Genomic DNA, 25,558 nt, shown 5'->3' with positions numbered 1-25,558 from the left:
TTTTTCAAAAGAAACTTTTATTGGCCATAAGGTCTTTCCTTCCAGAAGCAAAAACCAGGGTAGTTTAGCTCCAGCAACATGTGTCTCAGCAACTAATGGGATAATCTGCCAGTTTTGCCACTTCCACTGGTTTCGTAAATAGTTTCAGGACCTAAAAGTTACAGTCTTTTGAATATTAACAAGAACTTTATATGTGGAGTGAAGTTTGAGACCATGGAAGTTGTGAAGCAGGTGACCAGTTTGCATCCAGAGCTAAACCTAGAAGTTGTGAAGTGCCACAAAAACCAAAATAAAAGAAACTGGTGATTTTTGCTCAACTCTAGTTGAAAATAATGTTCTTCAAAAGCTCCTATTCTCCCCCACACACACTTTTTCCTAATCAATCTTGTACTAGTTTGTATCCAGTAGGTACCAAATACTTTGGGGATGGAAAGAAGCCAGGTTTCCCCCAAGCTTAGGGTAGCATGTGTAGATGGCTGTCCCTTGGCTTTCATGAAAATCTATACACTGTGTGATGCAGTGTGGACTGCACCTCCCATGGTTTCCTGATGTGACTTACAGTAGCTTGATAGGACTTGACATGGTGAATGCATGTTATTTTACATTACAACATAGAATAGGTATAGAAGATATTCTTATGTGGTGGATCAGTTCCCGAATACTAGATGAGGAGGAGGGTTCCCACAGACAGCATTATTTCATAGGGCTTCAGTAACTTATATCAACCCTTTAACTTTACAAATATAGATTTGGGACATTACTCAAAATGGAGTAATTACATTAAAGATGGTGCAGATAGCAGTACTGCCAGGCTGATATGTTAACTACTTCCAGTCTACTACCTCTGTAATGGGAAAGGCATGACATGTTGTATATGACATATCCCTAAGAAATGTACAGTTATGATCAGCTTCTAATCTAATCATGGTACTTTGGCAGCACCTGAGTACAGCTGTGGCAAAATAGCAATATCAATAGAAACTGTGTGGGGAAGTCAGTGAAATACCTGTCTAGTTATTTGTGGGTACCAAGCCATTACTTCTTCGGGTGAAGAGAATACCATGTCCATTATAAGACTAAAATCTGCTGCTGGTATCTCCCACCAAAACTGACAGTGGGTTTCTGATCTGAAAAGGAACATTCATATAAACACATGCATTGAACTTAATCTGAAATCTCAGGGCTGTGTGTGCAATACAGCTACAGGTCCATATTCAGACTCTATATACGTGGGTGCAACGTGGATTGAAATCAAGGGAGTTGTACCCATTTCTTGTTAGGTTTGAATTTGGCCCCCAGGCTTGAAACAACCCGCCTTACCTGGATCAATCAGTGTGGGCATCTGAGGCACACTCACTGGTTCAATTACATTTAAAATTCAAGTTGCTTTGACTCTGACAAATGCTCCGATGCTTTTAAATCCTGAGAGTTAATCACTAGGTAATGATTGCCGATTTCAATTAATGAATGTGAATAAAGTAACTTGAATTCTAAGATGCAATGACCCCACTGACTGTTTTCTGTGTGACCCAGGTAAATTGTTCGAAAGGAGTGTATTCTCCTTTATATATACGCATATATATGCATGGTCATATGCAGTCTCGTGTTTTATGATGTCAGCATATGATGTGAATAAATCATAGAATATCAGGGTTGGAAGGGACCTCAGGAGGTCATCTAGTCCAACCCCCTGCTCAAAAGCAGGACCCATCCCCAATTAAATCACCCCAGCCAGGGCTTTGTCAAGCCTGACCTTAAAAACTTCTAAGGAAGGAGATTCCACCACCTCCCTAGGCAACGCATTCCAGTGTTTCACCACCCTCCTAGTGAAAAAGTTTTTCCTAATATCCAACCTAAACCTCCCCCACTGCAACTTGAGACCATTACTCCTTGTCCTGTCCTCTTCCACCACTGAGAATAGTCTAGAACCATTCTCTCTGGAACCACCTCTCAGGTAGTTGAAAGCAGCTATCAAATCCCCCCTCATTCTTCTCTTCCGCAGACTAAACAATCCCAGTTCCCTCAGCCTCTCCTCATAAGTCATGTGTTCCAGACCCCTAATCATTTTTGTTGCCCTTCGCTGGACTCTTTCCAATTTATCCACATCCTTCTTGTAGTGTGGGGCCCAAAACTGGACACAGTACTCCAGATGAGGCCTCACCAATGTCGAATAGAGGGGGACGATCACGTCCCTCGATCTGCTCGCTATGCCCCTACTTATACATCCCAAAATGCCATTGGCCTTCTTGGCAACAAGGGCACACTGCTGACTCATATCCAGCTTCTCGTCCACTGTCACCCCTAGGTCCTTTTCCGCAGAACTGCTGCCTAGCCATTCGGTCCCTAGTCTGCTACGCACACCCACAAACCCCCTATGCCTTTACACTACAGAGTGCTGCTTTTCAGATTGTATATTCTCAACTTGGACAGAGAAAAAAACAAAGAAAAAGCCTCTTCCAATTTTTGTTAAGGTGGATTCTTTAACTGCCTTTACCTAAATATTCCCATGACTCACAGGGAGTGAAACTCACCACATGAAGAGGGGAAGACCAAAGTCTACTCACCATTTATATCCTACTTAAACCCTATTTTGAGGGCTGAGGTGAGGCACAGGCTGTGTGCTGGCTTTGCACACAGGGGTCTCATTCCTTCAGGCCGCAGGGAAAGTCAAAAGGTGGTTTTGGTATCTTCTGTCTTCTAAAGATTCTTTGTTTTTCTTGGAGGTACCTGAGAGACATGCTAACTGACAACTGTCATGCAACTCCTGCCCATTCTCTTGACCTACACAACAGGCATACTTTGAAAGTAATCAAAAGAGGCTTTTCCAGTAGGTTGTCACACCATGATAAACAGTGAGCCATGAGCTCATCTTTTCATATGTGGGCCATGGGATGTCTAAGCATTTGAAATATTTTCAAAGCAATACTGAGCTTTCAAAGACACTGTGTCTTGTTGTGGTGTGAGAAGTTGCAACCCAATAGCAGTTGGGAGCTGTGAACTGGAATGCATCCAGTTGGAATTTGGCAATGCAAAATGCACTGATTAAACTACATCTGCACCAATCTACAACTGAAATAACAATGACCAGAGATGAGCCAGTGGTAGGAGGGAGTCATGGTTCCAAAGGGAATGTTTATGTTTACAAATGGCTCGGAAATAATAACGGAAATATATGTTGAACTGAACTGCTGCTTTCTGCAGTGGTTCCCCCTAAAACCTGGATCAGCTTGGGTGAAATTGTATCTGTACACATGGTCAGTAATGAACCAAGCCCATGCACTACTTACGTCCCAATTAAGCCCCCTTTTGAAGACTTAAGTGATGAATGGGCTTTGTGCTGAACACTTGCATGGGGTGAATTTCATTCCCTGTGAAGATAGTTTCCCCCCAAATTTGTTCAAATAATATTTTAAACTTTGGAATGCTTGAAGGTGAAATCAGATTCCTTTTCCAAGAACATTTTTTCCTCTCCTGTGTGCTCACATTGGTTTGTAATCAAAAGATTACTTGTTAGTCAGACTACACATGCTGGTTTATTACTGTAAGAGCATTTGCAAGCACTGGGCCTTCTACACTGCTTTTACTACTGTAGAGGTGCTTATAAATACTGTACTGCCCCAGTTATGTGCGTTTCTCCAGTATGACTCTTGTGATAAAATCCTGGCCCCATTGTAGACAATGAAAAAATTCTCATTAACTTCAGTGGGGCTGGGATTCCAGGCTCGTTCTTCACTGACTCAGGGTTTGTCTTCACTACGGAGCTAAATCGGCACTGCTGCAATCGATACAGCGGCATCGATTTAGCGGGTCTACTGAAGACACACTCAATTGATGGGAGAATGCTGTCCCATCGATTTCTGTACTCCACCTCAACAAGAGGCAGAAGCAATGTCAGCGGGAGAGCGTCTCCCATCCACATAGTGTAGTGTGTACCCAACAGTAAGTAGATCTAAGCTACGTCGACTTGAGTTATGCTACCAGTTGTAGTATAGACCAGGCCTCAGATGGAGTTTATTCCTTGTGTACAATAGTATACGAGTGGGAAATCCATTTAACTACATTGGTCACTATGTATTGAGAATTAGGGTTGACAAACTTGACAGAGTATGAAGTTTTCCAAACCTCTGTTTTTTGGGGTCAGAGAACTAATGAGAGTTTACAAACCCTGTTTGCCTGTAATTGAAACCCAAAAATAAATAATAGATTTTAAGGCCAAAAGAAACCATTAGATCATCTAGTCTGATTCCTTTATAACACAGGCCAGAGGATTTCACCCAACTTCCAATGTATTGAGCCCAATGTTTGATTATCTGCCAGAAAGGCATCCAGCCTTGATTTGAAGACATCAAGACATGGAGAATCCACCACTCCCCTTTCTTTGTAGTTTGTTTCAATGGTTAAATCACACTCACTATTATAAAATTATGCTTTATTTCTAATTTGAATTAATCTGTCTTCAGCTCTCAGGGATTGGTTCTTGTTCATATGCTTTTTTTTTTCTTTCCTAGATTAAAAAGCCTTTTAGTACTTGATATTTTCTCTCCATAAAGGTACTTATATACCATGATCAAGTCACCTCTTTATCTAATCTAATCTAAGATAAAGAGATTGAGCTCTTTAAGGCTGTGCACTATAGAAATAACTAATGCAAACATACAGACAAAGACAGATTTCCTATACTACCTCTGGCATACAATATTGGATTATTTCACAGCCCCTCATGTCTCTCTTTGTGAAGCTCACTAATGCTCTACTTGTTCTGCTGCATTGTTTCCTTTAGGCGTCCATAGTATCAAGTAATTCTTAAGGGCTGAAAGCCGTTGCACTGCCAACAGAGTAATTAGTTTCCCTGAATGGGGTTCTTGTTGAGCATGTAGTGAACTTCTTTCACTTCCCATGTGGGGTTTTCCTCCATTCATTGGTTTTCTCCATCTGTGCTTATTCTGTGACTAGTGAATAAGGGATGTTTTTTCAGTTGGGACTGGGATTATAACTTTAACTGATCCTCACAATTTGCATTGTTGAACTCTCAAGCAGATGTTTCTTGGTTTACATACAGTATATACAGCATCCTAATCCAAATATTGTACTTTAAAGGCACTACTTTGTAAACCCAAAGAGGGCCAAAGACAAAGTATTTTAGTCTGTATCTGCATTTAGACTTTCTCTGTTCAGTAACTGGATTTTTCTTTTTAAATATTTGATGTTTGGTAGACATTTCAGATCTGGAGAAAAGCCTTTATTAAATATTTTATGGTTTAGATCTGCTCCGGGGAAACATTTAATATGTATCAGTATTTGCTCTTTTGGAGCTTCTTCAAAAATAGAAGAGAAAAATAATCATCAAACACAATTTTTTAAAAATAATTTAGATAGAAAAAGGATTTTTACAGTATTTTCCGACACAAGAATGATATTAGATTATAAAATCACTGGGGCAGCTCTTTTTTGTTATGTGAATACAGTGCCTAGTAGGGATGTAAATACTGTTTAAAAAGTTAACTGTTTAAACGATTAAAAATATTTTGTTTAAATGGTTAACCGATCCCACACGGCTCAGGCGGCTCCAGTCGGGCAGTGTGGCTGGGTTTAGTGAAATAGTTAGGACAACTGTCTTAATGAAATTATTTCTTGATAGAGACATTTCTAATAAATGCACTGCAGCTCAGACTGGGGGAATATATATATATAGTACAGTATGTATTCAAGGAAAGAAGAACTGGATATGGAAATCAGTGAGTAATTTAGAGATCACTCCACAGCACTTGAAGAAATTTTGTGCAGAAACCAGATGCACATTGAGCACCTCCATCAAGTGGTAACAGGCAAACACAATCTAATTTAGAATTAAACTATACCTGATTAAACTTGCTTCTAGGGACTTGTGTTTGTATTGTCCTTAGTGGGGAAGTGCAAAACCTTCCCAAACACGTCTTTGAGAGTCCTCTTCACAGTTCAGTGCTCTATCAGATTAATTCCAATGGCACAACAGAGCAGCTGTTCATTATTACTTTAAGTCAATCACAGGTGAGTTTTGTTTCGGCCTCCAGGGACCTCTCTAAAAAGCAAAATCGTACTTCTTCCATGTTAAGGCAAGCATCACGAGTTCCGTTTACACAGTACCTGGTGGATTCAGCACCTCTGGCCAAAACTCTAGACAAACTTTAAACATTGTTAATAAAGGACAGCTGACTTCTTGGCCAGGATGCTTAATACAAACCAAGGACCTAGGCCACAAGGTTAAACCAAAGTATATTGCAAATATATGTGTGTAGACATATACATACTGATAGTTTACCTCCACTGCCATATCCATCTATCTCATGTTGAATATACTTAATTTGGAAAATGTTCAATTTAGCCATAATAAGTGATCATCAACTGAATCCCTAACTCATTTTCTGTGTTTTCCTTAGCAAGCACAGTTCCACTGGAAGATGAAATAGTATCAATCGATTTCAAAGACAGAAATGACTCAGAGGTTGAAGAAAGGCCAACTCTGGTGGGTGTCTCTTAAACTGAGGATCTTCAAACCTAGCTGACACTGTATTCCTTGTCTTCTTGCTTTGTCTTTTGAGCTTGTGGCTTTATGGCAATAAGTGATGATTTGTTTCAAAAATAAAGGGTGGCCAAATACCAGTTATTTGCTTTGCAAAAGTTTGGGTGGAGGAAGCTGAAGCTGAAAATAATTATAACATTTGCTGAATTTCACAGAATATTCAGGGCTTGCTATGCACTGTCTTATACCAGTTCTACCCTGGTGTGCCTCCATTGGCTTCAGTGGAACTGCACTGATGTAACACAATGGACAAACAAATTTGTAAATTTCTACAACACTGGGTAACACTCCCCTTTCCCTGCCTCTGCATTGGCAATGTTTTGCTGCTAGTGATTGCTGGGGCAAGCAGTTCTAACTTTCAGTTGCATTGACTGTTGTTCCTTTACAGTAAAGTTGAAGTAGTGACAATGAACAAAAACCCAAGGATTTAATTTTTCCCTTTAGAAATCGATGAACTGGCATATTGTCTTCTATACTGGAAATACTTCCCCACAGCTGCGTTCCTAAAAGCTGGGCTTTAAGGTGGACATAGCTTATAACTGATCAGTAATTCAGCATGTGTTATTCACACTGCAAATCCAGACAGTAAAAAATATAGGCTTATATTATTAGTATTAAAACTTGTAGAACATACAACAGCCAAACAGGGCTGTTTCTTTTCTGTCTTTGTTTCATACACTTCTTTTTTGTGAAACCTAGGGCTTGATTCTCAACTGATCTTGGGCTGGGGATAAGAGGTACCTGGTTGTGGCTCCCTGATCATGTGGCTGCTTCTGACCCAATCCTGAGGTAGATTAGAGCAGCCTATAGCTGGCCTGCAGCATGGTCACACTCCATCCCCATCAACCCATACACAGGAGGATCTGCAGGCAATTGCACAGAAGACTGCTATGCTTTCTATATGCCCACAGGAGACTCCCCCAAATTAGGGCAGTAGGATACCTTTTCACTCCCTCTATGCAGTTCACTCTAAAACAAAAAGAGCAAAGCTGACCACAGAATCCACACATTGGACTTTATGCAGGAGAGGAAATTAAAGTTCTGCCTTTATATATAAATGTTAAAGAGATTGGGTCTTACTTCGTCTTTCTCTTTTAACATTCACTCCTCCCAGTTGCCTACAAGACTGCATACCATAACAGACCTGTTCCCCTTAGAAGAGCTAATGACCACAGAAAGTGCGGTCGCCGATAATGAAGACAGTGAGAACTCTACTGATCCAGATGTTGTTGAAAATTCTGAAGGTAGAAGCCTTTACTTGTGATTTTTAGTTTTAATAGACTGTAAATTATGTTCACTGAGGTTCATGAACCTGTCAAAGCCAAGCTGGGCCCATTCATGGCTTTGCACTGAAATCCCATGAATTCCACTTGCAACTGAAAGAAAAGGAGGACTTGTGGCACCTTAGAGATGAACCAATTTATTTGAGCATGAGCTTTCGTGAGCTACAGCTCACTTCATCGGATGCATACCGTGGAAACTGCAGCAGACTTTATATACACACAGAGAATATGAAACAATACCTCCTCCCACCCCACTGTCCTGCTGGTAATAGCTTATCTAAAGTGATCATCAGGTTGGGCCATTTCCAGCACAAATCCAGGTTTTCTGTGATTGCGTGACCAGAGAGATTGAAGTGTTCTCCGACTGGTTTATGAATGTTCAATCTCTCTGGTCACGCAATCACAGACATGAAGGTCGCTATCTTAAAACAAAAAAACTTCAAATCCAGACTCCAGCGAGAAACTGCTGAATTGGAATTCATTTGCAAATTGGATACTATTAATTTCGGCTTAAATAGAGACTGGGAGTGGCTAAGTCATTATGCAAGGTAGCCTATTTCCCCTTGTTTTTTCCTACCCCCCCCCCCAGATGTTCTGGTTTAACTTGGATTTAAACTTGGAGAGTGGTCAGTTTGGATGAGCTATTACCAGCAGGAGAGTGAGTTTGTGTGTGTATGGGGGTGGGGGTGTGTGTGAGAAAACCTGGATTTGTGCTGGAAATGGCCCACCTTGATTATCATGCACATTGTAGGGAGAGTGGTCACTTTGGATGAGCTATTACCAGCAGGATAGTGAGTTTGTGTGTGTGGTTTTTGGGAGGGGGGTGAGAGAACCTGGATTTGTGCAGGAAATGGCCCAACTTGATTATCATGCACATTGTGTAAGGAGAAGGGGAGTACTTGTGGCACCTTAGAGACTAGCCAATTTGTTTGGGCGTGGGCTTTCGTGGGCTGCAGCTCACTTCGTCGGATGCGTGCCGTGGAAACTGCAGCAGAAGTCTGCTGCGGTTTCCACGGTATGCATCCGATGGGGTGGGCTGTGGCTCGTGGGGGCTCATGCTCGAGTGGATGGGTTGGTCTCTGGGGTGCCACAGGTACTCCTTTTCTTTTTGCGAATACAGACTAACACTTGCTGTTACTCTGAAACCTGTCATTGTGTAAAGAGTTGTCACTTTGGATGGGCTATCACCAGCAGGAGAGTGAATTTGTGTGGGGGGGTGGAGGGTGAGAAAACCTGGATTTGTGCTGGAAATGGCCCAACCTGATGATCACTTTAGATAAGCTATTACCAGCAGGACAGTGGGCTGGGAGGAGGTATTGTTTCATATTCTCTGTGTGTATATAAAGTCTGCTGCAGTTTCCACGGTATGCATCCGATGAAGTGAGCTGTAGCTCACGAAAGCTCATGCTCAAATAAATTGGTTAGTCTCTAAGGTGCCACAAGTACTCCTTTTCTTTTTGCGAATACAGACTCACACGGCTGTTACTCTGAAACTTGCAACTGAGTTTTGCTTTGGCATATAAGGTTTGTTTCAAAATGGAAAGTCAAAGCGGAACTGGGAGGGCACACGTCTAGCCTCGGTATAAAATAGTTCCACAGATCCCTGCAAAGCAAATTTCCTACAGTTGTCTAGAGCAGCCTGGCCTTGGGCTCTGCTTTCCTAAGTACCTGTAACCCCCCACCTCCCGAACTGCTGTTGCTCACACAAGCAGTTACTGGAGATGTCACTGCCCCAGGTCACTCCCTGTTCTACCTGGATGTTGGAATAGGCTCTATCTGTTGATAAATAAGAAGACATTAAGTTAACTACAGTCCTCAAACAAAATTTCTGGTTTCCTGGTTTCTTTCTCTGCTTTTCTATGCTGCAGCAGTTGCATATCCCTGGATAGAAGATCAAACACATTTGTTTAAAAATGTATGTTCTTCTGTCTCCTTACCTGATTCTTTGTCTCAGCTGCCAGCCTGGGCATCTCTTGAGTTTGTTCATTATTAAATAACAGAAGCAATGGTAACCAACTCTGAATTTTACAGAGGGAGTTTCAGACTCACTTTCTAAAGTACGTGTGGGTGATTTGAGATCACTTTCCTCTAGGAAAGAAAACAGCAATTGTGTTTCATCTACTTCTGATTGCTAGTCAAGTAAGGCGTTAATAACACTGGCTAGAGAAAGAGATTGTGCAGCCTCTGTACAAACTTCCCACACACAAACTCTGGCAATGCATTGCAGTTCCAATCTTCAACACACTAGTTAGTTCAGGCTTGGTTCTTTATTAAGTAGAGACTGTTACTCATGCCAAATTATAGCAGATTATGGGGTGAATGCAGGCAAATGACTCCTTGGAATTAATATGTGGTGACCAAATTATCTGGCCCCAAGTTTCTGGAGTTCAAAGACATATGCATTAGTTAAGCCAATACAACATCAAGTTCCTATCATTTTATTTATATACAGATCCACTTTTTAATTATCGAAAGAGGAAAAAAAATTGGTATCAGTCAAGTATGAAAAAAAAGTCTACGCCGTTTGCTACACAAAGAATGTCTGTCATTTAGGTCAGAACACCTTTTGTACTAAAAATCTTCCAGTCCAAAATAAAAGCTCTTTCCCAACAACCATAATGCTTGTACTGTGCGCAGTAATGCTCGCTAAATGCTTCTATTCAAGGATCTTACAGTGCTTAACATTAATGAATATACAACACCCCATTCCAAGGTGGGTACTGTTATCCTCATTTTACAGATGGGGAAACAGGCATAGAGAAGAAAAGTGACTTGCTCAAGGTCATGCAGGACATCAGTGTCAGAACCAGGAATAGAACCTAGATTTCCTGAGTCCCCAGCCAGTGCCTTAACCACAAACCATTCTGCCTCATAACAGCTGCAAGCCCTTTATAGGCAATCTCTCTAGTCACCTAAATGAGAGATCCCTTCCCTAAATTAGTGCTGTTCAGAATTTAATACCCAAAGAATCACTTTTTCATCAGGTGCAGCCTGAGACCCACCAATTAACTGCAGCATGATACCCTGAAACTGCACAGTGACACTGGATCAGTATTCAACAATGCTGCGTCTCTGGCTCCGCTTTTCCTAGTGTCCATTGAGAGAAGAGAGGTCTCCCCTTTCTCTCTCTTTCCTCAATCTTTTGGGCACAGAGGAAGGAGATCTCCTGTCTCGTAGCAGCTGAGAGGGGATGGGGAGGGTTTCTCTGTCCAAGCTGCTGGATGGTGGATGGCAGGGATTGTTTCTCCTCTCCTTCTTCCTCCCCACCCCACCCCTTTCCTGGTTACTGTTGGGGGGGGGGGGAGCAGGTACATCCCAAGGGGGAATGCACCTCCTGGCAGCAATCACACTGTCTGTGAGTTTGATCAGCATTCCTCCACAGGAAGCGTTCTTATAGTCAATGTCTTAAAGGCCTATGGGCTCCATGAAGATAGCATTCAGGGCTTTGAACAGTCACAAATGGGTTATCACTGATCTACCCTATTTTTTTTTTTTGGTGCCTTTCATGTTAAAACTAAAGAGGAATGATTACATGCTCAGAAATTGTGAGAAGGAAAAGCTCATGCATTATTATAAGCATTTTCAAGTGCCATAAAATATTATGGGTGTGCTGAGCTGTCCTAGGCATCAGTGCCCAGTTTGTGCCAAAGAGCACAAATATCTTCCCAGTGTTTTACTTTTTCTGTCAAGAGACAAACAAAGCCATTCTAAAAATGACACATTTTCCTTAAAACATTGGCATTGTGTCAAAGCATCCTACTGCTGCACTGTCAGATTGCAAGCCAATAACAAGCTGTGCAGTACAAACTCGGGGGGTGGGGGGGTTGGCTCCATGGAGTGCAGATACTGTAACAGATATGTTCAGGTCAGACAAGCTCATGGCATCCAAAACAAATGTGCCTTCCTGTCCGGTTAGGCATAAATCTAAAGCAGAATCTAAAATAAATAATGAAAGAGTAATGTCTCTGGGCTCAAGCCTCAAACAAATCAGTCCAAGTTTGACTAGCCCACTTAAGGATCCAATATAGGAATCAAAATGATACACCAAAATGATACACAAGGAACTACACTAGTTTTAATATCTGGAACACTGATCACTTCCCTGCCTGTTTGTTGTCCTGATTTTAACCAGGCAGGTGTCACTCTGCAGTTAGGTTAGCTAAGATATTGCTATTATTTATTATACAAAAAAATTGTGTTAAAAGAACATTAAGGTTGCAAAGTCAAGCACTCAGAAGTTAGGAAAAGCCAGAGTTAAGGTTATCTGTGAAATCTAATTTATAGCGGTTTTACACCAGTGTAGCTCTATTGATCTCAGCGGGGTTGATCCTGATTCACACCAGTCCAAGATCCCTTTAAATTTCAGTTTGTCTTTGGGCTGGCCTACACTGACAAGTTAGGTCAACCCAGAAGTGAAAAATCCACACCCCTGAGCGACATTGTTAAATTGATCTAACCCCAGTGTAGACTTGGAAGAATTCTTCTGTCAATCTAGTTACCACCTCCTGGGGAGGTGCATTAACTATAGTGACAGGAGAAATCCCTCCTGTCACTGTTGGGCAGCAGTTCTCAATCCACGGCCCAATTAGCACACAGCTACGGCCCAGGTCAGCTGTGTGCTACAGGCTGCAGGCTCTGGGGTCCCGGCTGCCCTGCTGTGCGGCGGGCTCTGGGCTGCCAGCTCCTCACTGCCACATGGCCCCACATGGCAGGGCTCAGGGTCCAGGCAGCCGGCTGCCACCTGTCCCTATGCAACAGGGTCCCAGCGGGATCTGGGGTCTGGGCAACCGGCTGCTGCCCGGCTCCACCCAGAAGGATCTGGGGTCAGGGTCCTGGCTGTCGCTCAGCCCACTGTGGCGGGGTCTGGGGTCGGGGTCCTGGTCCTGGCTGCCCCGCGGCCCTGCACATTGGGGGTCGGGGTCCCCGCGCAGCAGGGTCCGGGTCCCTGGCCCTCACTGCAAACACAGCTCTCTGCTCCTGGCCCCACCCTGTGGAGGGGTCTCTGGGTGGAGGGTGCTGAGCATAGGGGTTCATGGAGCGGTTTAGGTGGGGGGCACTGTGGTTCTCACTCTGCGGCCCACAGTGATAAACAGGTTGAGAACCACAGCTGTAGGGAGTATCTACACTGAAGGGCTATAGCTGCCGCTGTGCTGCTGTAGCATTTTACGTGTAGACAGAGCCTTTATTTCAGCTGTGATGCTCCATCCCTTCACAACTCCTTCTACTCTACACTCTCCCACTGAGAGTTACCAAAAGCAACTACAGCATTTGCTCAAGAAACTTCCTGAAAAAGCACAAGATCAAATCCGCACAGACACACCCCTGGAACCCCGACCTGGGATATTCTATCTACTACCCAAGATCCATAAACCTGGAAATCCTGGGCGCCCCATCATCTCAGGCATTGGCACCCTGACAGCAGGATTGTCTGGCTATGTAGACTCCCTCCTCAGGCCCTACGCTACCAGCACTCCCAGCTACCTTCGAGACACCACTGACTTCCTGAGGAAACTACAATCCATCGGTGATCTTCCTGATAACACCATCCTGGCCACTATGGATGTAGAAGCCCTCTACACCAACATTCCACACAAAGATGGACTACAAGCCGTCAAGAACACTATCCCCGATAATGTCACGGCTAACCTGGTGGCTGAACTTTGTGACTTTGTCCTTACCCATAACTACTTCACATTTGGGGACAATGTATACCTTCAGATCAGCGGCACTGCTATGGGTACCCGCATGGCCCCACAGTATGCCAACATTTTTATGGCTGATTTAGAACAACGCTTCCTCAGCTCTCGTCCCCTAAAGCCCCTACTCTACTTGCGCTATATTGATGACATCTTCATCATCTGGACCCATGGAAAAGAAGCCCTTGAGGAATTCCACCATGATTTCAACAATTTCCATCCCACCACCAACCTCAGCCTGGTCCAGTCCACACAAGAGATCCACTTCCTGGACACTACAGTGCTAATAAACAATGGTCACATAAACACCACCCTATACCGGAAACCTACTGACCGCTATTCCTACCTGCATGCCTCCAGCTTTCACCCTGACCACACCACACGATCCATCGTCTACAGCCAAGCTCTGCGATACAACTGCATTTGCTCCAACCCCTCAGACAGAGACAAACACCTACAAGATCTCTGTCAAGCTTTCTTACAACTACAATACCCACCTGCAGAAGTAAAGAAACAGATTGATAGAGCCAGAAGAGTTCCCAGAAGTTACCTACTACAGGACAGGCCTAACAAAGAAAATAACAGAACGCCACTAGCCGTCACCTTCAGCCCCCAACTAAAACCCCTCCAACGCATTATTAAGGATCTACAACCTATCCTAAAGGATGACCCAACACTCTCACAAATCTTGGGAGACAGGCCAGTCCTTGCCTACAGACAGCCCCGCAACCTGAAGCAAATACTCACCAACAACCACATACCACACAACAGAACCACTAACCCAGGAACTTATCCTTGCAACAAAGCCCGTTGCCAACTGTGCCCACATATCTATTCAGGGGACACCATCACAGGGCCTAATAACATCAGCCACACTATCAGAGGCTCGTTCACCTGCACATCCACCAATGTGATATATGCCATCATGTGCCAGCAATGCCCCTCTGCCATGTACATTGGTCAAACTGGACAGTCTCTACGTAAAAGAATAAATGGACACAAATCAGATGTCAAGAATTATAACATTCATAAACCAGTCGGAGAACACTTCAATCTCTCTGGTCACGCGATCACAGACATGAAGGTCGCTATCTTAAAACAAAAAAACTTCAAATCCAGACTCCAGCGAGAAACTGCTGAATTGGAATTCATTTGCAAATTGGATACTATTAATTTAGGCTTAAATAGAGACTTGGAGTGGCTAAGTCATTATGCAAGGTAGCCTGTTTCCTCTTGTTTTTTCCTACCCCCCCCCCCCCCCCAGATGTTCTGGTTTAACTTGGATTTTAACTTGAAGAGTGGTCAGTTTGGATGAGCTATTACCAGCAGGAGAGTGAGTTTGTGTGTGTATGGGGGTGGGGGGGATGTGAGAACCTGGATTTATGCAGGAAATAGCCCAGCTTAATTGTCATGCACATTGTGTAAAGAGTTATCACTTTGGATGGGCTATCACCAGCAGGAGAGTGAATTTGTGTGGGGGGGTGGAGGGTGAGAAAACCTGGATTTGTGCTGGAAATCACTTTAGATAAGCTATTACCAGCAGGACAGTGGGGTGGGAATAGGTATTGTTTCATATTCTCTGTGTATATATAAAGCCTGCTGCAGTTTCCACGATATGCATCTGAAGAAGTGAGCTGTAGCTCACGAAAGCTTATGCTCTAATAAATTGGTTAGTCTCTAAGGTGCCACAAGTCCTCCTTTTCTTTTTGCGAATACAGACTAACACGGCTGTTACTCTGAAATCTACACTCTCTGTGTGCTCTCTGTTTACACTCACTCCCCAATTAACACCCTATTAAACTGCACACCTGTAGTGGTTTCATTCTCAGACCCATTGTGCTGTCGTTTTTATAACCTCCCCTACAGTGTGACATCATGGCATGAAGACATAACAGTCACCATATTAAAAGGTTATTTTGGTTCTTTCTTTCCAGACGAAATGGGTGGCGAGCCAGAGACTCCAAAGGAGAAAGGTAAGTAACAAAATTGGCTGTAAAAGGAGTAGATGCATTTAAATCCCAGATGATATACGGCTATGCACTTTTAAAGGCTTTAAAGGGCTTGTCTCAAAGCCCATTGAAGTAAATGGACAAACTCTCTTTGACTCCAACAGGCCCAAAGAAAGTGAGCAAGGAAACTGCTAAACCGAAATGACATATTTTCAAATGGTTTGCAATATTGTTGTAGGCGTTAGTCCCAAGGTACTAGATAGACAAGGTGGGTGAGGTAAAATCTTATATTGGACTAACATCTGATGGTGAAAGAGACAAGCTTTTGAGTTGTACAGAGCTGAAGAAGAACTCTGTGTAAGCTCAAAAGCTTGTCTCACCAACCAGTGCTTAATATGCAATGAAAGAGGTGCAGGCCTCAAGCAATTTTTTTTTTTTTTTTTGCTTTCATAACTGATGCGGCAAGCCTGGAAGTGCCGGGGCTCTGAACTGCCGAGCGTAGAGGTGCCGGGGCTCATCCCTGGCACAAATTAAGCATTATCACCAATACAGTTTGGTTTAATAGGACCTGTCATGTCTCTCTAAACCGAAATGACATATTTTAAAGTTCACAGGATTCAGGGAAGATACCCCAGGAATCGAATGTGACAAAAATAATTCCATTTTATTATGAAGTATTAGTACCTCTTACTATCCGGCCCCACAGTTATGTGGAAAACATGCTAACATCCTATACATTTCCCCACTCAGATGGCCTGGCAACAGTTGCACTGGTTGGAATAATCGTTGGAATCATAATAGCAGTGGGAATCGTTACTGGAATCATCATTGCCGTCGTGAGGAAAATGTCGGGCAGGTACTCGTAAGTAGATTACTAGGCAGGCTTTATGGCTGGAGGCTGCTATATCTCCAATCTCAGTGATGGACACCCTTCAAAAATTCAAGATCCAATGCAGTCTTTCCATTGATTTCAAAGGGTGTGGGATCAAGCCCCAAGTTTGACTATTGGATTCATTCCAGATAAGCAGCCAAACATTCAAGTAGTTTATCTGAACCCCATGAGAGACCGGAAAACTCGCAGGAATGGGCCCTAATATTTCTAACACATCTACTATTGGACATAGCGAAACACAGTTTGGGACTGCCCCTTATCGTGGCATTCAGTGCTTCTCATTCTCATTCTTCTCATTCAGTTGTGGCTGGAAAACAGAAGCGAAGGGGGAAAGAGGGGAAAGAAATACCCAAGCTTTAAAAAAGTTTGATCAGCATCCACTTCCAGATATTAAATCATAGAACCATAGGGTTAGAAGGGACCGCAAGGGCCATCTACTTTAACCCCCTGCCAAGATGCAGGATTTGTTGGGTCTAAGCCATCCAAGGCAGATGGCTCTCCAGCCTCCTTTTGAAAACCTCCAGTGAAGGAGCTTCCATGACTTCCCTAGGCATCTGTTCCATTCTTCTACTGTTCTTACAGTTAGGAAGATTTTCCTGCAATTTAATCTAAAACGGCTATGCTGTAGTTTGAATAATTTACTTATTTATTGGTGGTGCTGAGGGAGGGTGTGTCAGTTTCTTTCCTTCACTCCTCCAACTGGGTCATCTACAATCCTTAATCATTTATACAGTAGAGACACAGTTAGTCAGGCAGGGGTGAGCAGAGACAAGAAAATGTACTCATTTGCTGACCTGCTTCTTGTGACAGTCAGTCCCCGGCCAAGGAGCCTTAGGAAATGATAAACTGATGCTGTCACAGCTGTCGGAGCAGACTTACCAGAGTTAAAATCAGACTGAGGCATTTTTCTCTGGAACATGCCTCTAACTTCTCTTTAATATCTGTTTTGTGCAGGTTTCACTCAGTGCATCAACCTGTGGCAGAGTAATCTGTCTCATGCTGGTATCTACACGGGACCAGATGCTAAGATGGGGTTAACTGGCATAGCTCCAGTTCACACCAACTGAGGATCTAGTCCTGTCTCTCAGCTTTAGTGTTTATAAGAACATCAGTACAAATCAAAGGAGATGGACTCAGCGGGCTGTCTCCCTTTAGTCTATTTTTTCAGTTACTTAAACTATGATCTAAATTTAATATTTTAGTTAATTTTTTTAAACCAATTTAAACTAATTTTAAAGGTATCCCTACTGAAAGAATTAGAGCTAAGTCTAGCAGATTCTTAGTCAGAGAGGTTATGCATGAAATTACCCTGGCTGCATACACCAACCAGAAAGATGCAGGTGGAAACACCTATTTAGCTACATTCGCATGTACTAGTCTCTGATTTACGTGCAGAATAAGGCAATGGCATGTGCAAATTAAGCACACTGTTGCACACAAACTCTTTGAAAACCTGGCCCTCATAAAAACCAAATAGTAAATACATAATCTTTTTGTTTTGATTTTATTTGCACTGTTTGATGTCTGGCAGACTTCTGAGTCTGGAAAATAATGAGTTCATTCCCCCAACCTTCCCATATTTTCTTGAGTTTTTGATTTAAGTGAGCCCAAAAGTCCAAGTAATCCTGGCTCTGAAATTGATTAGCTGTGTGCCCTTGGGTGCACCACTTACCCTCTTTGTGACTCAGTTTCTCCTTCTGTAGAAAGGGGGTACTAACCATACCTATTCCACTTAATCAACTAAAAGGCAAATCACCCCGTTCCTCATTGTGCTAAGCCTAAGAAAACAGGCTTGGCTTTGTCTGACCCTGTGGAGTTAGGAGATTTGTCACTCTACAGCCCATTCAGCCCATGTGCTGGCAAGAATGGCTAGTGGGTACATGTAGCCACAAAAGCCTGGTCCCTCTGCCTCCAAGTGCCCCTGCATCCCCCACCAGTTCTGCTAGGTAATGGCTCAAGTGGAGCTTTAATGGAGTTCAGCTCTATATTGCAATTTTGTATCTGGGAATCTGTGCCTCCTCTCCCCGTAAGGCTGTGGAGAATGAGAGAGAAAGAAGTGGTTCGGGACTATTTAGAAAAGCTGGATGAGCACAAGTCCATGGGGCCGGATGCGCTGCATCCAAGAGTGCTAAAGGAGTTGGTGGATGTGACTGCAGAGCCATTGGCCATTATCTTTGAAAACTCATGGCGATTGGGGGAAGTCCCGGACGACTGGAAAAAGGCTAATGTAGTGCCCATCTTTAAAAAAGGGAAGAAGGAGGATCCTGGAAACTACAGGCCAGTCAGCCTCACCTCAGTCCCTGGAAAAATCATGGAGCAGGTCCTCAAGGAATCAATTCTGAAGCACTTAGAGGAGAGGAAAGTGTTCAGGAACAGTCAGCATGGATTCACCAAGGGCATGCCTGACTAATCTAATTGCCTTCTAGGACGAGATAACTGGCTCTGTGGATGAGGGGAAAGCAGTGGATGTGTTGTTCCTTGACTTTAGCAAAGCTTTTGATACGGTCTCCCACAGTATTCTTGCCAGCAAGTTAAAGAAGTATGGGCTGGATGAATGGACTATAAGGTGGATAGAAAGTTGGCTAGATTGTCAGGCTCAATGGGTAGTGATCAATGGCTCCATGTCTAGTTGGCAGCCGGTATCAAGTGGAGTGCCCCAAGGGTCAGTCCTCGGGCTGGTTTTGTTCAATATCTTCATAAATGATCTGGAGGATGGTGTGGATTGCACCCTCAGCAAGTTTGCAGATGACACTAAACTGGGAGGAGAGGTAGATATGCTGGAGGGTAGGGATAGGATACAGAGGGACCTAGACAAATTGGAGGATTGGGCCAAAAGAAATCTGATGAGGTTCAACAAGGACAAGTGCAGAGTCCTGCACTTAGGACGGAAGAATCCCATGCACCGCTACAGACTGGGACCGAATGGCTCGGCAGCAGTTCTGCAGAAAAGGACCTAGGGGTTACAGTGAACGAGAAGCTGGATATGAGTCAACAGTGTGCTCTTGTTGCCAAGAAGGCCAATAGCATTTTGGGATGTATATGTAGGGGCATTGCCAGCAGATAGAGGGACGTGATCGTTCCCCTCTATTCGACATTGGTGAGGCCTCATCTGGAGTACTGTGTCCAGTTTTGGGCCCCACACTACAAGAAGGATGTGAAAAAATTGGAAAGAGTTCAGCGGAGGGCAACAAAAATGATTAGGGGACTGGAATACATGACTTATGAGGAGAGGCTGAGGGAACTGGGATTGTTTAGTCTGCGGAAGAGAAGAATGAGGGGGGATTTGATAGCTGCTTTCAACTACCTGAACGGGGGTTCCAAAAAGGATGGATCTAGACTGTTCTCAGTGGTAGCTGATGACAGAACAAGGAGTAATGGTCTCAAGTTGCAGTGGGGGAGGTTTAGGTTGGATATTAGGAAAATCTTTTTCACTAGGAGGGTAGTGAAACACTGGAATGCGTTGCCTAGGGAGGTGGTGGAATCTCCTTCCTTTGAGGTTTTTAAGGTCAGGCTTGACAAAGCCCTGGCTGGGATGATTTAGTTGGGGATTGGTCCTGCTTTGAGCAGGGGGTTGGACTAGATGACCTCCTGAGGTCCCTTCCAACCCTGAAATTCTATGATTCTATGATTTTATAAGAGGATTTGCTGCTTATGGTTTGTAATGCACGTTGAAATTCTCTGACAGAGCGTGCTCCAAGTACTGAGTGTTGTTATTATTTCCTGTTTAATTTATCCAGCAAATAGGTTTGCTGTGAAATGGATGTGTTCCCAATGCAAACAGATCCTTTTCATTTCCAATTTCTGCTCCAGCAGAAACAAGGAAACAATATTTATCTATACATTGTCAATGGAATCTCTGCATACTTTCCATCGCGAATATCATAGGTCACCATAATGAACTGCCAAACTGCTTTTAAAGTATTTTAAATGCTCTCTTGTCACTTATCATTTAACCCATATGTGACTGTGTCTGGAGTAGATATTCCGAGTTTCCAGAGTCCCTTTGAAATCTCCAGCTCTGGTGGTCACCTGCCTCATTCCTGCTTTTGGAAGACAATCTTCCACATATGGTGGAGTCAAATGGAAATGCTATCCCTTCCTACCCTTGGATGTGCCTCTCAACTTTCTACTGTTCTCTGTTTAATTTCTTCCCTCATGTTACCAATTTACCATTGGGAGAGTTAGTGCTACAGGGAGACACCACCTCTACAATGGGACAATCAATAATAGAGCTGGTAAAATGGTGAGGAGGGGATAAAATTGCAAATATGTCATCAATATCAGGACTTCCATTCAATTTTTTGTCAGATTTGAGCCCTTACACTATGTTAAAAACCATTCATGAATTAGCATAGCTTCAAAACTGGTCTGCATGGTTTGGTTGAACACACCTGTGGCAATGTTTGCAAAGAGCTCAGATCCTATGATGACAAGGCCTTCTAAGGAGATAGACAGAGGATGATATTTTCAAAAATGCCTGACACTTGCGCTCTTATCATTCACGCACTTTTGAAAATCCCACCCAGATACGGTGCTCTGGAACAGCACATGTTCTCACAATAGGGTTTAAGGAGGACTTAAGTGGCATTCTGCTGGCCACTGTACAGGGGTGAATTTCACCTTAGGGTAACTGATTTTGAAGTTGGAATACTGAGAGATAACACTGGATACTGCATAGGCTGTCCTCTGTTCACTTCTGACATTCTTGGAATATATTCTAGTACTGACAAGATATACGAGCAGCAAGACCAGTCCATGAATGCTTTGCAAAACTGAAAGAAATAAAAATGTATTGAATACGGTATTTGGGGAATGCACTTCACCCTGCTTTAGTAAACGGGCAGCAGAAGCAAGCTGCACTGGTAATAGGCACGAGAGAGAGGAAAATATTAACTGGGAAGGGGAGGAAAGAGGCAGCGGGAAAGGCAGGGAGGAAGATGACAAGACAGACAATGAATATATTTTTCTGACTCTGGGAGCCAAAATAGTATAATGTTACCCCATTTTTCCATTTGTTTTCACAGGCCCTAAAAATAAGTGAAGAAAGAAATCATGTCGTTTTAAGCCAGAAAATAAACGTGCTTCCTATTTTACAACTGCTAGAGACTCTGTTCCTGTATCGCTGAGAGAAGATGATCCATGGAAATCGTGAATGCAGAATTCCAAATCCATGGGGATCCCACACAGCTTTCTGAAGGGATGCTTTACAGACTTATCAGAAATGCAACAATTCATAGGACTTTGATGATCAAAAGTATTTAAGAGGAATGAAAAAAAATGCTATAGAAAAGAAAAACAACAAGCAGAGCCACATGCATCTGAAAGGTGCTTTATAGGTAGTATAAATACAATTGTAGATAGGTGTTAAACTTTGCCAGGAAAAAGTCATCATCTCACATTGCATCCTATTGGTTCCTTTGAAAAGTTAAATCCAGATTCTTTTCTGTTCTAAGCCCACTGTGAAGTCAGAAAGTCTGTTGTATCCTTCAGTGCTATAGATGTTTAAAACCACCAGTCCTTGTAGGATGTTGATCTACTGAATCTGTATTGTTTAGCAAGGTAAGAAAGTAACTTCATCCTAACCATCCAGAGTTGACTTCAGAAGGAGACAACTGTATTTAAATTATGTAAGCAAATTGCATTCGTGGCCTGGCACTTCAATCATTCTGGTCAGGATGCTGCACGTCTATAAAGAAAAACATGGTGGGCCCAGCTGGAACTGACCTACCAACTCATCTCTCTGACTGTTGTGCCAAGACCTTCTGTCTTCTCTGTTGCAGAGATGTGCAGGGATTGGAATACACATCCTAACTTAAGCAATGCTAAGAAAATACCCACTTTTGATGGGTCATTGTAACCTACTACTCAACAAGAGCTGGATTTGATGTGTAGACAATGTCTGAATCAGTAAATGGCATTCTTTTTATACTTTTTTTTCCCTTTTTCTTTTTAACTGCATGGCAGGCTGAGTTTAGTCACACACTGTGCAACATCAGATCACTGCACATATTGATGAGGTGTAACACTTCTCTGGACACAACATAATTTTTACCATGGCATAAATAATGCAATGGGACAGGATGTGACTGAGATTTCAAAGTAAAAGGCTTTAAGTTCCAAATGGCTGCAAAATATCATGTTTAGTAAGTGCCTACTCTGGAATCCACTTCTGCAGAGTGGACTAAACATGCCAACTTTTCCAGATTTGCTCTTCTACTTCCTTTGTCTGCCATGATCTATCATATAGAGCTGAGCTTTGGAAATAAAAAATTATGGTGTATCTTATATCAGATTTTGCAACAGTTAGTCTTTATTTTCTTTTATACTATACACAAAACCACTTAAATTCTTACCTTCCTGAATCTTTCTTCCTTCTGTTACTGTCTCTCTATCCTGGATTCTTTTTGTCTTTTACAACCTTTGGCACATTTCTTTCATTCAAAAATCAAGTGTATTTAAAAAGTCTATGTTCCAGTCTAGATACACTCATAAGAAAAAATGATTTAGAAACAGTTTGCAGTGCAAGACTTGAACTTGTACATCAGTGAATCCTGGTCTCTGGTGACTATGATGAGCTCACAAAGTATAGAGAGACTAGGAGATGAAAGAGAAATTCTAGTGATCAGCAAACATTTTAATTTAGCAAACTTCAAGTTTAGGGCATTTTATTATGGCCTCCATCCCGTTCAGCCCTGTGTTTTGTCAACCTGAAGTTGTGCAAACTTTTCTATCTAGAGAAGGGCCCAAACTGAAAAAAATAAATAAATCAAAACTGGATCTGGGGGTTGGGATGTTTTGATACAGGCTTTTGCTCTGGCCAATTTATAGAGTCCAATTTACAGACTTGGGATTTAAAAATAAAAACTCAGCATTCAGACATGTTTGGATACCGGGTTTTGGTTTGGGCCTGTATCTTTAAATCTATTTGCTTCCGCAGCCACTGAGAGGACATTTGTAATGTCAGAAGTGGAATGTAACATTCTCTTCTTTATCAACAACTAATTATAAAGGATGAACTTCACCCCGTACGGCGTCAGCTCCAAGCCTATGCACCACAAGTCTCACTTAAGGCCTAATTTAAAGACTTAAATGGGATTTAAGTGATGCATAGGCTTCATGCTGGCCCTCTACACATGGATCAAGTTCCCTCCAACTAATGGTACCAGAATATCTAATGTTTGAGGAGCCTAACTTAGAATAAAATGAAATATGCCTTCCTGGCTTCATTTTGGGTGACTGCTCTCATAAAAATATAATCAAGAGCTGTACATTTAAAGGGAGCTGTTTCTGTGACGGACAAGGTGGAATTTACAGTTGCCTGCATAGGATGGTGATAAGCATAAAACTGAATTATTGCTGTTCATTTGTTGTTAATTAAGGACTACTGCTATACAATGTATTTCAACTATCAGAGTGTTGACACCCTAATATTAATCTGTTGTAATGTAAAAGGATATTTTTCTATAGCTATGGAATACATTCATGAAAAAATACATTCCTACTTCACTTCAATCTAATTTGTCTTATATTTTGTCTACACACAAAGTTGCTCTGATTAACTAAAATCAGTATGATAGACCATTGTGCTAAACACATGTGGACATTCTCAAACCAATTTAAACCTGGTGTGTATCAATTTAGCTACAGAACAATACCTTCCCAAATTAAGCTGAATTGATATACGGTATTTTTAAACCACAAGGGGTGAAATCCCGGCTCCCGCTAAGTCAATGACAAGACTCCCATTGACTTGAGTGGGGCAAGGGTTTCACCCCCACAGGCCACATCGGTTTAACTAAAATAATTAAATTATAATTCAGCTGGTATGTAGATAAGGTCTCACACAGATAGTCTCACTGCCTTCAGCACGAGTACTCGTGAGATTTTGCCCAACGGTTTTGAACAGTTCTGACAACTTAGCCTTTAATTGCCTTTTAAATATTAAGGGCTGTACATTCTTCTTCTGGGCAAACACATCTGGTAACATGCAGTGGGATAAGTGAAACTCACACATGTGCATTGAAAAGAAAATATGCCCTGAGGTGAGCATCTCTACAGAACTCCTATTCCATGTGGCTCAGCTCAGATACAGACATTTGTGTTTCTTAATAATTTAGAAATAACTTTTGTATTTCATTTCATTTCCCACTAATATCCTTTGTTTTGTTTATTTCTCTGCATAGTTATATGTTGGAATTTTGAGGGAACTAGTTTACCAACAGTATCCTCAGAGGAGGAGGGGAATCCATATTTATCATTGGTATTTTTAAAAGGATTATTATGTACCTGTTTGTGAATCACATTTCCATGACTTTCCTATCTGATTTTAACTTCATATGTGACCTGTATGAAGTTGCTGAAATGTGTGTAAATCCATATGAAAGCAGCAAAGATATTGATTTTTCTTACTGTGGCAAGATACGATTATATGAAGAGTAAATTACGTTAGACTCTGAAAAATGTCTTATGTCTGTACTAGAAACTTCCCTGCGTGGTGCACTTGATCACTGACCAAATGGATGCCATCTGGAATTATGAATTATTCAGCCATTACAGGGAATATCACAGATTTCACCAGTTTCCTCTGTACCAGTTCAGTTTGCTGCTGCTGACTTTCACTTGCACAAAAAGAAAATAAATCCTTTCCTGTGTCTATCCCTCAACCTGAATTTCATAGTGGTTAAGCCAGAAGTAAGAGCACATGCTCTCCAAAAATAGCATGGTAGAGGTTAGGCAACCTTTATGGATTGCTCCCAGGGTTCTCCTCAATCATTCACAACATGCCTGCTCAATGATAAGCATCAGCATCCTTATAAGGTGTTTCGTTTTGGGGGTTTTTTGGCCAATAATTCAGAGATTTTCACTAAGGGCCATAAACTACCCTTACTTCATGCATGGAACTGACACAGGTATTCTGAACATAGCAGTGAATTCTGTACTTTGACCATTAACTCACACAAAAAAAGCCCTAAATCTTAATGGGTGAAATTCACTCTAAGCAGATGGCCAGCTCAAGGCCTATGCACCATCAAAATCCTGTTTTGAAGGCTTAAGCATTGTGTAGGCTTTGTGGTGGGCTTCCAGTCAGAAAGTTTACTATGTAAAACATCTAATCCCTCTTTGTCAAGGTATATCGCTTACTTTACTGATGGGCTTTAGCTCCTGGTAATGCTTCAGAC

The 25,558-nt window shown here is 42.3% G+C and overlaps 1 protein-coding gene across 3 annotated transcripts in view; it reads left to right on the top strand.

Annotated features, from left to right (window-relative positions):
* Positions 1–25,315, top strand: part of PDPN (podoplanin) — a 32,637-nt gene extending 7,322 nt beyond the window's left edge. Inside the window, exons 2-6 of one of the 3 annotated variants that reach the window (XM_073316870.2) lie at positions 6,417–6,502; positions 7,674–7,803; positions 15,473–15,511; positions 16,238–16,343; positions 21,404–25,315. In XM_073316870.2, the coding sequence (XP_073172971.1) occupies positions 6,417–6,502; positions 7,674–7,803; positions 15,473–15,511; positions 16,238–16,343; positions 21,404–21,410 (368 nt within the window). In that variant the 3' untranslated portion in view covers positions 21,411–25,315. Of the gene's footprint in view, positions 1–6,416; positions 6,503–7,673; positions 7,804–15,472; positions 15,512–16,237; positions 16,354–21,403 lie in introns of those variants that run through there. The other 2 variants (XM_073316868.2, XM_073316869.1) reach the window with 2 other exon arrangements.
* Positions 25,316–25,558: the final 243 nt, after the last annotated feature.

Source organism: Lepidochelys kempii, chromosome 18, assembly GCF_965140285.1.
Source record: "Lepidochelys kempii isolate rLepKem1 chromosome 18, rLepKem1.hap1, whole genome shotgun sequence".
Classification (NCBI taxonomy): Eukaryota; Metazoa; Chordata; order Testudines; family Cheloniidae; genus Lepidochelys; species Lepidochelys kempii.
The sequence above is the reverse complement of the archived record's forward strand: the minus strand, read 5'-3'. Positions and strand labels throughout refer to the sequence as shown.